At 38.0% G+C, this 14,721-nt stretch overlaps 1 protein-coding gene across 4 annotated transcripts in view; it reads right to left on the bottom strand.

The window, feature by feature from the left end:
• Positions 1–516: 516 nt before the first annotated feature.
• The window catches only part of PARP11 (poly(ADP-ribose) polymerase family member 11), a 36,802-nt gene continuing 22,597 nt past the window's right edge, over positions 517–14,721 (bottom strand). For all 4 annotated transcript variants that reach the window (XM_019756928.3, XM_019756927.3, XM_019756929.3 and 1 more), the window contains 5 exons: positions 12,737–12,812; positions 9,584–9,656; positions 9,374–9,504; positions 2,793–2,944; positions 517–1,273 (listed from right to left, as the gene is read on the bottom strand). In XM_019756928.3, the coding sequence (XP_019612487.2) occupies positions 957–1,273; positions 2,793–2,944; positions 9,374–9,504; positions 9,584–9,656; positions 12,737–12,812 (749 nt within the window). In that variant the 3' untranslated portion in view covers positions 517–956. The remainder of the gene's footprint in view (positions 1,274–2,792; positions 2,945–9,373; positions 9,505–9,583; positions 9,657–12,736; positions 12,813–14,721) is intronic.

The following is a 14,721-nucleotide window of genomic DNA, read 5'->3' as shown; positions in this document are numbered from 1 at the left end:
TGCAATGATTCAAAATGGGGAGCTACAACTTAGAAATGTGAATTTTATAAATCACTGTTGAATAGCTGTGTGTGGTAGTGGGCAAGCACATAAAAATAGCTTAGAAGTAATCATTTTAGGGACCCGTAAACAAAGGGAAAATAAATGTTCTAATAAATAAAAGTTTCATTTTGAAGATGCAATAAATACTTTGGGCAGCAAGTCTCGGTACAAGAACTCTCAAGAGCCCTGGTGGATGAACCGTAGGCAAATTACAGTCTGAAGCATTTTGTCAATTCAGATGCAGGAGACAGGACAGTGACATGAACAAGTGTGAGGCTGCAGCCCACGACCCTAAGGCAATCGAAAGCAGGACCCTCTACCTCGATTTTCTCCTTCTGGCTTGTTTGGCAGCACTGCAAATAATTGTCTTATTTCTGACCTCTCTCAAGGTACACACCCCACTTCAAGGTTTTAAATCCCCCTTTCAGAAGACCAACAAAGCAACATATTGATTGGTAGACAAGAATATCAGAATTCAATTTACAGAGGATCAATTCCTCTGATGGGACACATTTATGTCTATATTTTTATTTTTAGAACATATATATGTATACGTCCATTTGAATTGAAAACATTTATCCTGATAACAACACATACAACTTTAAAAACTCTAAACGGCCATGTCAATCGAGACAGCGGATTCAATTTGGAGTGGCATCTTTCACCCTGAGGTGTTAAAATGGCAATGACACCGATCTTCAACAGATAAGACCATGAATAACAAGACAAAAACAAAACAACAAAAAAACCAACCTTAAAGTCAGTATTTCTTTTTATATGGAGGCCACTTTTTTTTTCCATATCTGTTTCAGAAGTACCAGATAATTACCATTTAGTGTCTAGATGACAGGAGAGCAAATCTTCCTGCAAAAACAGAATAAAACTTCCTTGACCACTGAGATTTGGAAGTGAAATCAATGAAAGTCTATTAAGTACTCAGGATAGATCTGGTTGGCATCAAACACCACAAAGATCTTTGGATTCCAGGTGTCATCCACACAGCTGTCATATAAATTCACATAGCTACCGTCTTTAGAAGGTGGTCGCATGTATTTGGAGTCTCCGTTTATGTAATCGCCAATCAGCACTCGAGCAAGAAACATAGATTTGTATGTTCTAAATAGATGCCGTTGTTGCAAGCTTACGCCATGAATTTGGAACGTGTTTCCATGTTTTATGTCATCTTTGCAGAAGCGACTGGAGTAAGCAGCATCTCTAGCAAAATAGGTTCCTTAAATTAAAAAGACCAAAACCAAAAAAAAAAAAAAAAAAAGCCAAGATTACTCTGAAGAATACAGGAAACACAAGCAAAAACATTCTCATTGTTAGGGGAGTAGACACATGGAGGTGTGTAACAAAAGTAGATGTGGAATTTCCTCATCTGTAGATCTTTAGGAAAAGAACAGAAATCCATCTATTATCGACAGCTGTGATTCAGACTGCCCTAGACATAGATCTGTTAGTATAGACCAGTCCCCACCACCATGCCATCCACCCCCACCAAAATATAGCTGCCAGACTTCTGTTTCAAAAGAAATCCAATATGTAAGATAGACACAAACTATGTTTGCGATTAACTGTATGGCAGGACCTGAGTTTTAACTGCTTGGACCTCCCTCCCTTTTCTACTTCCTTCCACCACTTTTCTCACCCCACTGTCCTGTCCAGCATCCATCAAAGCTCTGGAGAGAACAGTGAAAACTGCTGATCTACAGAGAGGATCACAAACCCTGAGAGGCCACATTTCTATGATACAGGGTAACAATTCAATAATATCTCTGGAAATAACAGAACGCTATGTCCAGGAAAAGATGTCTGGAGAGAATGCCACACAGTTCACATCTGAGCATCCCCAAAGACCAATTTCACTGGTTTGTTGCCTGAATATGAAAACTCAGTAAAGCATCCAACTGTTTCGAAAGGTAGGCATAGGAGATTGACATCATTATGGGAATACTTGCTCTACAAAATTTTGGAAAAGAATTGCAAAGTCTCATTATTACCCAATACTGATGGGATTTAGAAAACATTTTTCTGATCCTTTTACAGTTAAATAAATGAAATGGCCTTTACAGTAGTTACTTTAAAAACTGATTTACTTTTTAAAAATGTAGCACATACTGATCTTAAGTGGCAGTTCTAAGTGGAGGTAAGGTACAAAGTAAGGACCAGAACAATAAATGTCCATCCCTTACCTGTTCCCCTCATCTCTCTCCTTAATTTGCTTGAGGAGTGGGCATAAATTGGAGAACTTGGACTTTCGCAACATTAGAAAAAAGGTGAGGATTTCCCCCATTATTCCTTATTGCTCATTAATATTCTTACCTATCATTTTCTAAAAAACAAAACAAACAAAAAATACTAGTACCTAGACCTGTACACAATGTAATTAATTTATTTTATAGTTCTCTAAATATATGACATAAAACAGTGTAGTTTTATCCATAGAAAGGACTTGCACATAAAAATTAAAGTAACGCAAAAATCAGCTCATACGGATGTGACGCCCCATTTGAATGACTGGCAGTTGGAGGTCTCCTGTCTAATCGGGTAGAGGTGGGTGTAAAGGTCTTACTTCTACCTTGTACATGCAGGAAGTGGCTTTTCTGTGGCTCAGAAAGTCTGAGGGTGTGCCGGGAACCTAGTACAGAACTTAATGACTGTCAAACCCCTGAATTACAAAACAATTATCTCTCAAGAGAGAAGAGTCGCTCCTAGGACTTGATTGGACCTGGAATTCTGATAATTACCTTTTCCAAAGAGAGCACCATGTATGCCATTTATTCTCCAATCAAAGTTATGAATGCAGATTGCTTCCACAAATTCACTGCTGGTGCCATGAAACAGCATTTGTTCATTAATCTGAGGCACACCTCGTTTTTTCTTGAGCTGAGCCTTTTTCCTAAAAATAACACACACAGACACAAAACACACACAGAAATATACCATAAGTGGCATTTATTAATTTTTCAAGGAGCAAAATTCAATAGAAGGTGTGAAACAAAAAACATTTCTTTAATATAAATCATAAATGGACAAAGCAGCTATGAAAAAAAATTCCAAGTACTCTTGGACACATAATCTCATCAAAAATTATTATTATAATTAACATTGAGACCTAAGGTTGAAAATTATACCAAAAATTACAGATATTCCAAATGATGCCCCATTACAGTAGAGGTGATTGCCTAAACCGGCCAAGTTGTACAGATGCCTGAATAATGACACTACAAACAATTAAATAACGTGAAGGGCCCAGAGTCTTTAAACAGTGAATTCCTTGAGCAGGGATGAGGCCTGCATCTTTTCATCCCAAGATTGGAAAACATTGGTTGAATTGAACTAAATTTTGAATCTGAGGGCTGGAAGGGACATGAAGCCATCCAGTTTAAGCCCTTCCCAATGGACAAATCTCTTTTAACATGTAGGACTGATTGTAACAGTGAAAAACAAACTGAAAACAGCTGTAAGTTCTTTCATAGAAAAATGAATAAACAATTATATATTTATACATGAAAGTTAAATGTAATGAATTAGATCTCTATGTATTAATACAGACAACTCTTGAAAAATAATGTGGAATGTAAAAAGAATGTTGCAAAAAGAAACATATAACTCAACACAATACTGTACATTGTATACGTATACATACATAGGTAGTAAAACATAAAAACATAGGCAAGATATATAAAAAATTAAAAGTTTATGCTTTGATCTATTGGTGAAAATCTTTTCAGACCATGAAGCATGACATTAGAAGGATGTACATTAAACAAATATTTACTTCAGAAAAAGTCAGTGTGCTTTCACTAAAAACAAATTATGCCAACTTTCTGTTTTAGAACTTTATGTACCGACTGTTTGTTTGTTTTTTAACAATGCATAATGGTTACTTTTCTAACAAAGAAAAAAAAATTCTTTTCAAAAAAAGAAAAGATAATCATATTTGTTTTGACTCACTGTTTCAATCTTCCAAGGTCTTTCTGTCTCCTGATTCATTCACATGACAAATAAGCTATCCCTGCTAGAAGTTCTGAATCTTTCACGAGTGTGATAAGCAATCCTTCTACATTTTCACCCAAATTCCTGATAAAAATGTTGAAGGGGTCAGGAAGAAAGTGTGCATGCCATTCAAGTTACTCTTTGCATAAGATGTTACCGGGCATTAACTTTTCTCTTTCTACTTAATCACCTGGCACACATTTCCCTATCTTGTCTCCATCATAAGAAACTTTTTTAACTACTTTGTAGAAATCAAGCTATCCTGTCTAAGAGGCTCACCCACCTAATACTACGGTAATCCTCTTAGTTATCGGGCTTTAGCAAATCTATACTGTTGTTTCCTGAGTGAGCAGTTTAATATACATCCTTCTAACGTCAAGCTTCATAGTCTGTAATGACTAGAAATCCACTCTAAAATCAGGACATTTACTCATCACTACTTGTCAGGCACAGATTAGAATGAATTCTGGTTTGAAAATTCACTCAAGTCTCTCTTAGATATTATAAATGAAGTGTTGGTTAGCTCGAGCCAGGAGTTGGGGCACTAGAAATCTGCTGGGTCACTGGACTGGACAGAGCACACGTACCAGCTGAAGGCCGAGTGGAATGGGTGGTCCAGTGCTGCTAAGGCACCCATGAAATGGAGAGTCTCCTACAATGACCTTGGGGTTCCAGAAAGGCTAATGGTGAGCTCTACGGCTTCCTGGACTTCAAAATTGTGGGGAAAGTCATAGGATTTAAACTACACTGAGTTTTCCACAAATCTGTTCACCTTTGTGGGGTTCATTTCTGAACCCCACATTCATTTCTGAATTTGCTGAAAACACTGTACCACCCACTTCTCCAAGATGTCTTAGAATTACCTGCCCTCTCAGGGACTAAAGGGCCCAAAGGACTATACTGATATGTTACATATTCTGAACTGCAGCAAGAATATCTTCATGCTCTGGACGGAAATAAGTTTGCCTATGTTTAGACCAGTGGTTTTCCATCCTGACTGAACATCAGAGTCACTTGCAGAACTTTATTAACAACGTCAGAACGTGAGGTTCTGATTCAGTGGATCAGGGTGGGCGATAGATGTCTCTACTTATTAAAGGGCTCCCTGGGTGATTCTGATATGCAGCCAGGGCTGAGCATCTCTCGTCTCATTCCACATTCTGAATGAGACAGCAGCTTTCACTGCTGATTTCCTTGCTGCTTTATCCTTCCCAGCTCTGGATCAATCCAGCCATCTCGCCTCTCTGCTCTTAAATTTGGACGGCTGAAATAGATCAAACAACACCCCGATGGTTTCCACTACAACTGCACATATTCCAACTTTAGCTAAGCCCTTAGCACTAATGGAAATCCTGTAGTTCCCAAGTTAGCTCTTTCTCCCCCATTTTCCACAGTGGCCATTTTAAACCTTCCCTTTTCTATCTCCCCCTCTTATCCACACCTCCGTAACAGCTCTTTCTCTGCAGGTGACCTCACTTCTTATCTCACCAAGGAAACTGAAAGTAGGAACAGGAGTCAGGAAGGAACTCCCCTAACTCCTGTCCTCACGCCCTACCTCTACTTATCGATAACATAACTGGACCACCCTTGTCTATCTCCTTCTGACAGATGTTCTCTGAATTCCATCCAATCACTAGTCTTTAGGAGCCATAATCCACCAATTAACCTTCCTCTCTCTCTCTTCTTTTAAACTCTTCGTCTCCATAGGTTCTTTCCAATTATAATTTAAACATGCTCAGTCTCTCCCATCTTTAAATTCAAAAACCATAAAAAAGCAAAAACACCCTTCCCGACTCCACATTACCCATCTTCTCATGACTCTCATTCTCTTCACTGTCGAACTTGAGAGTTGTCAACATTTGCTGTAAATACAACATAGCGTTTACCAACATTGCTCACATCAAGGGAACCAATGGTCTCTTTGTTGCAAAATCCTAAGGATATTTTCAATATTTATCTTATTTGGAAACTCTTCCATATGTGACAGAGGATGACATCTACTTGTGGAAACTACTTTCTTCCTTTGGCTTCTGTGACCACATTCTATTGGTTTTCTTCCACCTTTTCTGGTTGTTACTTCTCAGTTTCTTCCTTGGGTTTTCTCTTCCTTTGCCTGTCCTTTCTAGAGTTCAGTCCTTGGCCCTCTTCTTTTCTTAATCTACATAAACTCCCTGGCCATCTTATCAATTTCTATGGCTGCTATTAACCCACATTATCTCTAGTCTACACCACTCGCCAAGCTCCCAACCCATATAATAACTATGACTCCCTCCCAATCCTCCCCAGACCAAAACCGGCTCCTATCCATTTTCCCTTAGTTAATTAAAACAAACAACTCGGAAACTTTGAAGTTATCTGTCCCATCTCCCTTACCCACCCCACTGCACACATGAAATCAAGGACCAAGCAATATCATCCTACATCTGCAATATCTCAAAAATGGTCCTCTTCGCTCCAACACAGCAGGTACCACTTTGGTTCAAGCCACCCAATGTATCTCAGTTTAATTACTGAAACAATTTCCTAAAATGGCCTCCCTGCTTCTGTCTTCCTTTCAAACTAGTTTCTCAACTTCAGCACTACGGACCTCTTGGGCTGGATATTTCTTCGTTGTGGGAAGCCATCTTGTGCCTTGTAGGATGTTTAGCACACCTCGCCTTTACCTAGTAGATGCCAGTAGTATCTCCCCATCTCACCACATGACAATAAAAAAGTCTCCACTCATTGCCAAATATCCCCTGGTGGGCAAAATCACTCCTAACTGAGAACAAGTGCTTTAAACCCCTTTCCACAGTATAGCCTGATGAGTTATTTTTCTAAAATGCAAATCAGATCAATCACACTTTTGCTTAAATTTGTACAATGGCTTCCCACTGTCCCAGGAAAAAACATCCAAATCCCTCCGTTTGGATTGTGAGGTCCTGCACACCCTGGCCCCTGCTAACACTCTCCCTCAGCTCTGGATCAGTCCAACTCAAGTGTGACTACTAAAGGAAATGACACAGCCACCCGGTGTTTGTGGACCTTTCTCTAACCATCCACCTATTTTCTGTTCTATTTGAAATCCTCTCAATTTGTGTATTCACTCATGTAATCAAACTTTGACCCAGGCTGCTCCCGATGGGACACCCTTCCCTTTTCCTATCGTGTTTCCCCGAAAATAAGACCTAGCTGGACCATCAGCTCTAATGTGTCTTTTTTAGCAAAAATTAATATAAGACCAGGTCTTATTTTACTATAAAGTAAGATTGGGTGTATAATATAATATAATATTACAATACAATACAATATAATACCGGGTCTTGTGTTAATTTTTGCTCCAAAAGACGCATTAGAGCTGATGGTCCGGCTAGGTCTCACTTTCGTGGAAACACGGTACCTACGTCTTGCTTAAATGACACCTGCTTTAGGAAATGGTTCTTGATACTCCCCACCCCTAACACATACCTACTTCTGTCAGCAAGGGTGAAGAGATGCCCTCACCGTGTGCTCCACGATGCCCTGCTGTGCTCCCTCTACAGTCTGTGGTTCAGTGGCCTGACTGCTTGACGACACTATGATCCTGTACACTGTTATATCCCAAGTACCTACAATAGTGCCTGTCACAAAGGAGGCGCTAAAACATATTGCTGGAGGAAGGCAGGAAGAAGGTCTGGACAACGTGCAAACTGATGCCTGATGGACTCACGTGGCCTCACTGCTTGGACAGTGAGTCATAGGTTATATGACAATGAGACTGACTTGGTTATTTCAGTTCTTCAGGGAGATGTCAAAATGATAGGCTGTCCTTACAATGAGACTTAGTATTTTCTACTGTCATAGCAGGTGGCAGATTCATTTACCATCACAGATTCCTGTACACTGACATTACATAAAATTACGAAGGGCATCGATAGAGTAAAACTGTTTCTAATGAAATTCTTAGTACAAAATGTTTTGAGATTCACGGGTACATTTTATCACTAGGATGTGAGTGAGGACTCAAATTATGAGGGAGACTCATAGGACTCTACTTCAGAAGCCTGATTGAAAATAATGAATAAGTTTTCATCACACCATTTGAAAAAACTTACTTTATTCACTAAGAGAATAAAATAAAAGCGAGAGAAGTTTCCATCTTCCTCTAAAAAAGAATCACCTAAACAAGAACTGAATAAAACCCACTAAACTCAGTTAAAACTCAATGTTGTCAGAAATAAAAGTTGGCTTGGTCCAAGGACTCAAGACTGTGAAGACTACACACTGAAAACCCCTTATTTTATAATATAAACTATTCTGAGGCTAAAACCTGGAATTTACTCAGGCCATACTAACTGACTTACCAGAAGCATGAAAGAATTTCATGTATCATTAATAAAAAAAAAAGTCAGCCTGATTTTCAAGTGGATGAGAATGAAATGAGTGAAGGTCTGGGTTTTGCTTTAAAATACTTCAGCAAGAACAATAACAACAAAAAAAAAAGGACAGAATATATGTGGTAAACCTTGATAAATGTTAAATCAGGATGATGGCTACATGGCGGTTCATTATATTAAACTCTATTATTTGAAAATTTCCTGAATAAATATTAAAGTTCTTCTTATATTAAAAAAATATTAGAAACCAAATCTCAAACACAAATTTAAATATTTTAGAAAACCAACCACTTATTTTAGGTAATACTTGTTATAAAAAATAATACAGCACAATAGGTTAATTTGGACAATACCTTTAAGTTTCCTGTAATGTGCTTTATTTTTAGGTTAACTGCACACTGAGCAATCCAATGGGTCATTTCCAACCTAAATTGAGTGATGACTTAAGATTTTAATTCTACAAGGTAAACTTTGGGCTAAACAGGAAATTTGCAGGTTTGTTTTACAATGTCCTTCAAAACTAACCAAGCAAATGACTGCAGGCAAGATAGTGTAATTGTTTAAAAAGAAATTCAACAATGTTTCCAGAGAGTTCTAATTCAACACAAAAGTCTGAGCCAACACAGTCATATCCACAAAACGAAAAAGCTCCCCAGGGCCCTTTGCAATGCTAATGAAGCCACTGCTGCGCCAAACCTGGCTGCAAACCTTGAAAGGAGTGAGGGCCCCCAGGAGTGCTAAGACTTTGACGTCTTCTAACATCGCACTACAGCGGCTGGCATTTACTTCTAGAGCAGCTCTCTTTTACTCCCTGAAGATGCTGAACAAGATTGCTGAGACAACAGGTCAAAATATAGCAAGAGAAAAACACAGCACCAGTTAAAATACAATTCAACATTCGTGCTTCACTATCTCTAAGATTATAAAAGTCTTCGAGGCCAAGGAGAGCGTTCAGATTAGAGACGGTCTCTCACCTGCAAAAGAACTCCCACAAGTCTAGGTTTTGAATTCTCTGAATTCTTTTAATTCTGTTGCGATCCATTGTTTTCCCAAAGAGACTAGCAACTTCATTATATTCATGTGTTTGATTCTGCAAAGGAATAAGCTGGAAAAAGAAGTGTGATAATTTTATTGGGGCCCTTTTCTGAGTCTTGCACAGCACAGTGGGTCAGCTCTGCTCTTACCTGATAGGGCACTTCAGTATTCACGTTCTCCCAGTGTGATGGCATGGGGATAGCCTCATTTTCACAGATATAACTTTAAATAGCAGAAGACATAACAAAACATTAGAAGCTGATTATAATTACTGTCAGTCATTTAAACTTATCTTCAAAGCTACATTGTCATGTTTGGGTCACTGCAACAAATGCAATTAAGTGTGGCCTTAGGTTTCTTTAGTTTAAAATGTTTGTTGGATATCTCCTCGTGTATCGCTTTTTAGGTGCTGAAACTGAGAACTTTGATGGAAAATATCTAACACCCCATAACATTACAATTTCAAAAACAGTTGTTTAATTTGGTCTTGTTTTTCTGAATTTTCCAGAATTTCTTTAAACTGCAAGGAAGACTTTAGGAAAAGAAATTTCCAAGAAGAAAATAAAATCCTTGATAAAAAAAACACTCTTTAACAAATTTATCCTGACTATTAAATAAAATCTAAACCCCTCAGCCACACATTCAATGTTCTTCCAGATCTAACTCAAACCTAAACCCTTCTCCGTTTAGGCCCACTATCGCTACACAATTCACATGAACTCACTTAGTGCAGTCAGTCAATTAAAAACAACAACTAGCTACCAAATTAAGCCCCTGGATGTGAACACAGAAAAAGATAGTGATCCTGGAATTCAATGGCAAAGGGCTGACACTGGCATAACTAATCCTCTCTGGTGACTGGAAGTTACCGGAAGAAATTCATAAATTTCAAAGAAGCTTAATTTTTTAAAACTCATTTCAACTTTGAAAAGATCATCCAATCATATGATTTCAAAACCAGTACGTATAAAAAGTAAACAGCAACCAGCTTCCCTCCCACTCCAGTCCTTGATCTGTCCAATTTTCACCACTTGCCTCAACTCAAAGTAATCACTGTCTTCAGTCTCTTGGGCATTCTTCTAGAATTTTTTTAGGTTAACACAAGCCAATCTCCCCCCCACTCCATACAAATGGTAGCATAAAACATGTCTTCTGCATTTCTTTTTTCTCTTACTCAATTCTTGGAGATCTTTGCCTATCAGCGGATAGAGAGTTTCCTCATTCCCAATCCCTACCACAGAGCCTGGCACATGGTGGACACTCCATAAATACGGCTGAATGAGTGAGTGCATTCTATCCCACAGAGGCATACGATTCCATTGTACGGCTATACCATCGTTTATATAAGTCCCCTACTGTTAATATTCAGCTTTCTCAACTTTTTGCTACTGTTAAGAACGTTGCTAAGACCTAGTTTATCAATTTGTCATTGTACATGTCCAAATCAATTTGTTGGATATCCTGGGATTTCTGGGATTGGATAAATGGCATTTCCAGGTCAAAGAATACATTTATGCATGATTTTGACAGATACGCCCAAATGCCCTCCTTGCAAGTGGTACTCATTGATATTCCCACCAGAAATGCAGAGAATGCATATTTTTCAACCTCTCCAAAAAGATATGTTATTAAACTTTTGAATTTTTGTCGATCTGATAGTAAAAACTAGTCTAACATAATTTTTATTTTTCTTATTATGAGTGAGGTTATATGAACTGTTCAAATTCTTTGCTCATTTTTCTAATGGGTTGTTGGCCTTCTACTTAGAGATTCATACAAGTACTTCATATACCACTGAGATGAACTCTTTGACTGTGACAATGAGTAACAATAGTTTACCCAGTTTCTTTTTTTAATTTTCCTGAAGTATCTTTTAGCTGTGGAAAAGTTTCTTGTTTTTTTTCTTTTTAATTTTTGTAGCCCATAGCCTTGATTAACTGTAAAATCCTTGCAAATGGGAAATACGTACTATTTACCTTGCGTGTAGTTAATGTTCAATATATCCCTTCAATAAAGAAACATTTCTATATCAGCATCCACTTGTCTTCTTCACTCTTCTGTGTCCTACCTACCTGATCTTCCTCTTTTACTATCTTGCTTATGATGCTCCGTTCCGGTTAGCTCTCTCCCTCCCCTGATTTGTTTTATGGTTTGTACCGTCTGTGAGAGAACAAAGTACTTGTCTGCCTCGTGTGTTTCATCTCCCCACCAAAGTATACCAGATGTAGTAACACGCCATCACAATAACAGTCGCCATTATTATGTCTCATTTTTTCCCAGGTTACATCTTCTTGGAAGATACGTAATTCCTTTATTACATTCCTTGTACTTAAGAATGAGGATATGATGTGGTTGGTATGGAAATAATATTTTCTACATTCCATAGAAGTACTAGAGCATTCCTTCTATAAGCACTTGAATAACTTTTAGATCATGATGCTAAACTATTAGCCAAAAGTCTCATGAAACAAACTGATAGAAACTTAAAAATGTTTCTTTCTTTACTCTGACCCTCTCAAAATACCTCCTTGGAAGGAACAAATAAGTATCCTTTACAATTCACATGGTAGCATTTTTCATTTGTTTCATTTTAAATTCTTTGAACAGCAAGAATTTTAATACTTGCTTGAAGAACTATTCCAGAAAATAGGAGACACACTGTAAGATTTTCCCCTTCAATTCCATTCATTGGAATACTAAATATTAACTCTCTTCTGGCATTTCTACCTCTCTTTTCAGGCTACATAAAGCCAGAGACAGGAAAAGGAAAACTTGCAATCCAGATCCAGGGATGAAACAGCTGTGCTGTTGTCTCATTGTATTCCCATCTTCCTTAGGTCCCCTTTAGTACTGCAGATTTGAAATTGCTTCTAGGATTTGCTCAATGGAGATCAGTCAAGGTGGAGACAACATGGGTAATTACTTAGGATTTATAGCCCAAATAACTGGGAGGTTCTGTGAGAGTATTTCCAAGGTAATTCAAACTTACCTCAGTAGGTGATTTTAAGGATTGATAGCAGAGACCATAAGGCTTTTTTTAACTACCATGAAAACTATTCTAAAGCATTGAAAAATACAAACATAAAAGGGGAAATTAAAAGGATAATAGGAAAGGAAACATGGGCAGAAAATAATATTGCTATTTCATCAACTAATGTGAAATTCAGTAATGAAAAAGGATCAATGTTAAGATCATTAAATAACCAAGCAAAATATTTTCAGTGTATTTGTTCTCCTGTCAAACAGTAAGAAAGAGGAGAGAGAAAAGGCCACTCTTTCTACCTCTACCCTCTTTACAGTACCTGAAAGCACTGATAGAAAAGGGGGCTCTTTTTATTAAGCGCTGTTTTCCAGTGGTGAGATTTACTTGCTTCATTTCTGTATACAAAGACAAAGATATTAGACAAGTCATAGACACATATTGTCATGAAGATTCGTAGCCACCCTACACTATGATCAGGAATCCTGGAGCGCTGGGAGCAGCCGACAAGCACAGGACAGTAAGGATCAGGATCCTAAAAGAGCTATTCAGGGAGCCCAGCCCCTTTCTGAGCTAAGCTCACACCTAAGAAAGCTTATCTCATACACTGCTCAGTATGCGGGGTTATTCCTTTCTTAGGGTAAATTGGCACAAAACTAGGAGAGTTCCCAACTTAGGAAAAGTAAGAGTACTGGAAAGAAAAATAAATTATAGCACTGAATCTTCCGGTTGGCTTATTAAGTGGAAAATATACTTTGATTTCTCCAAAAATTTTGGAAATGATTTAAAAACTACATTACCATTATAAAACTTACACAATTCACAGAATTTCAAAACTTTGTACATTTCTTGCCTTCTCTTTAAATTGTATACCTAAACCAAAAAAATAGAAAACCTAGCTAGACTCAATACATACTTATATAAGAGATTCTAGTGATAAAGGACTAATTACCTAAAGGCATCATTTTCTTTTTTCACCTGTGCCTCAGCATGACAATTTTTACCAGGCCCATTTCTTCATTCCCACAAAGTTAAGTACTAGGTCTTAATATGAGAGTCTAGTCAGTTCATCGTATCCAACTGGCATCATTCCATTCCAAAATAAAGGGATTCATCAGCAGGGCGAATGCTGTATAAAACACATTCTTCCCTCTGTATTCTCCTAGACTCTGCACAGATGGCCATTTCTACTGTGCAGGTAAAAAGCAGGATACCTCAGCACACGAAGTGAAACCTGTGGCATTCTGATTCCACAGCATTCTGAGTTACTTCTCACCACTTTTATAGGGGAGAATCTGAGCTGGCTTGTGGCAGAATGGTTGGGGCTAATTTTGCAAATGGTACGTATGAAATGCTAATATCTATACCTTTGAAACAGTACCATTATATGGAGGCTGGGGAACTTGAGTTATCATATGTGACTCGTATTCTTTAATTTAGAAAGTTTTTTAATAAACTGCATTGTCTGAGAGAAAGATTCAAAAAGTACAGTTTACTAGAAAGTATTCTTTCAGAAACATGTAGCTTGCCAAATTATCAATCAAATGCTTTGACAAATTCCATCTCTATATGAATCTGATGTCTATGCATACAATTAGGTCTCAGTATTGCTTCAAAACTGGCACTTGTACCCAAGACTGAAACATCTACCATACACCTCTGTCTAGACAAATGATAATAGGAAAGGATAGGACAGGATTAGGAAAGGATAGGATAGGATAATAGGAAAGACAAGGGAGGGCAACCTATTTGTCTAATAAAAAAAGTGATGGTTAGTCAGTAGTAAGAATCGAAAGGTTTCAACTCTTTATAATAAAAAACAAAATCTTTGGGGGGATAATAATCGTTAGAGATTTGATTGCATCAACCTCTTACTGGACAAATCGCCTTCCCCATTTCTGGGCCTTGACTCATCCAAGGAAATTTCCACCACAACACATACTAACTCTGTCATAAAGGTACTACTCGCAGAAACTGGGGCAGAACAGCTAGAGCACTGAGCTGTGAGGCAACCAAAATGCACTTTTATTAAGATGCTTCCCTACCCAGGTCTTGTTTGCCTCTAAAGCTGCAAACAGCTGTGCCCATAGCAGCTTGAAAGCGAAGGGGCTGAATCCAACAGGCTTTTCATGGAGTGCCTACAAATATGCCCACATATCATGGATGAAACCCAAAGTGCAGCTGATTTCTAGATTAGCCGGCTCATCTGTGAAAGAGCCAATGAAATCAGAAAATGGCAGGCGGCAGTGTTCATTAAAGAAAGTTTTCTGGCAAAGACATCAAGAGGTGGGTCATTCATCTGAACTC

This window comes from Rhinolophus sinicus, chromosome 1, assembly GCF_057876585.1.
Source record: "Rhinolophus sinicus isolate RSI-liver-muscle chromosome 1, RSI-T2T, whole genome shotgun sequence".
Taxonomy (NCBI): Eukaryota; Metazoa; Chordata; class Mammalia; order Chiroptera; family Rhinolophidae; genus Rhinolophus; species Rhinolophus sinicus.
This window is presented reverse-complemented; position numbering and strand designations above follow the sequence as displayed.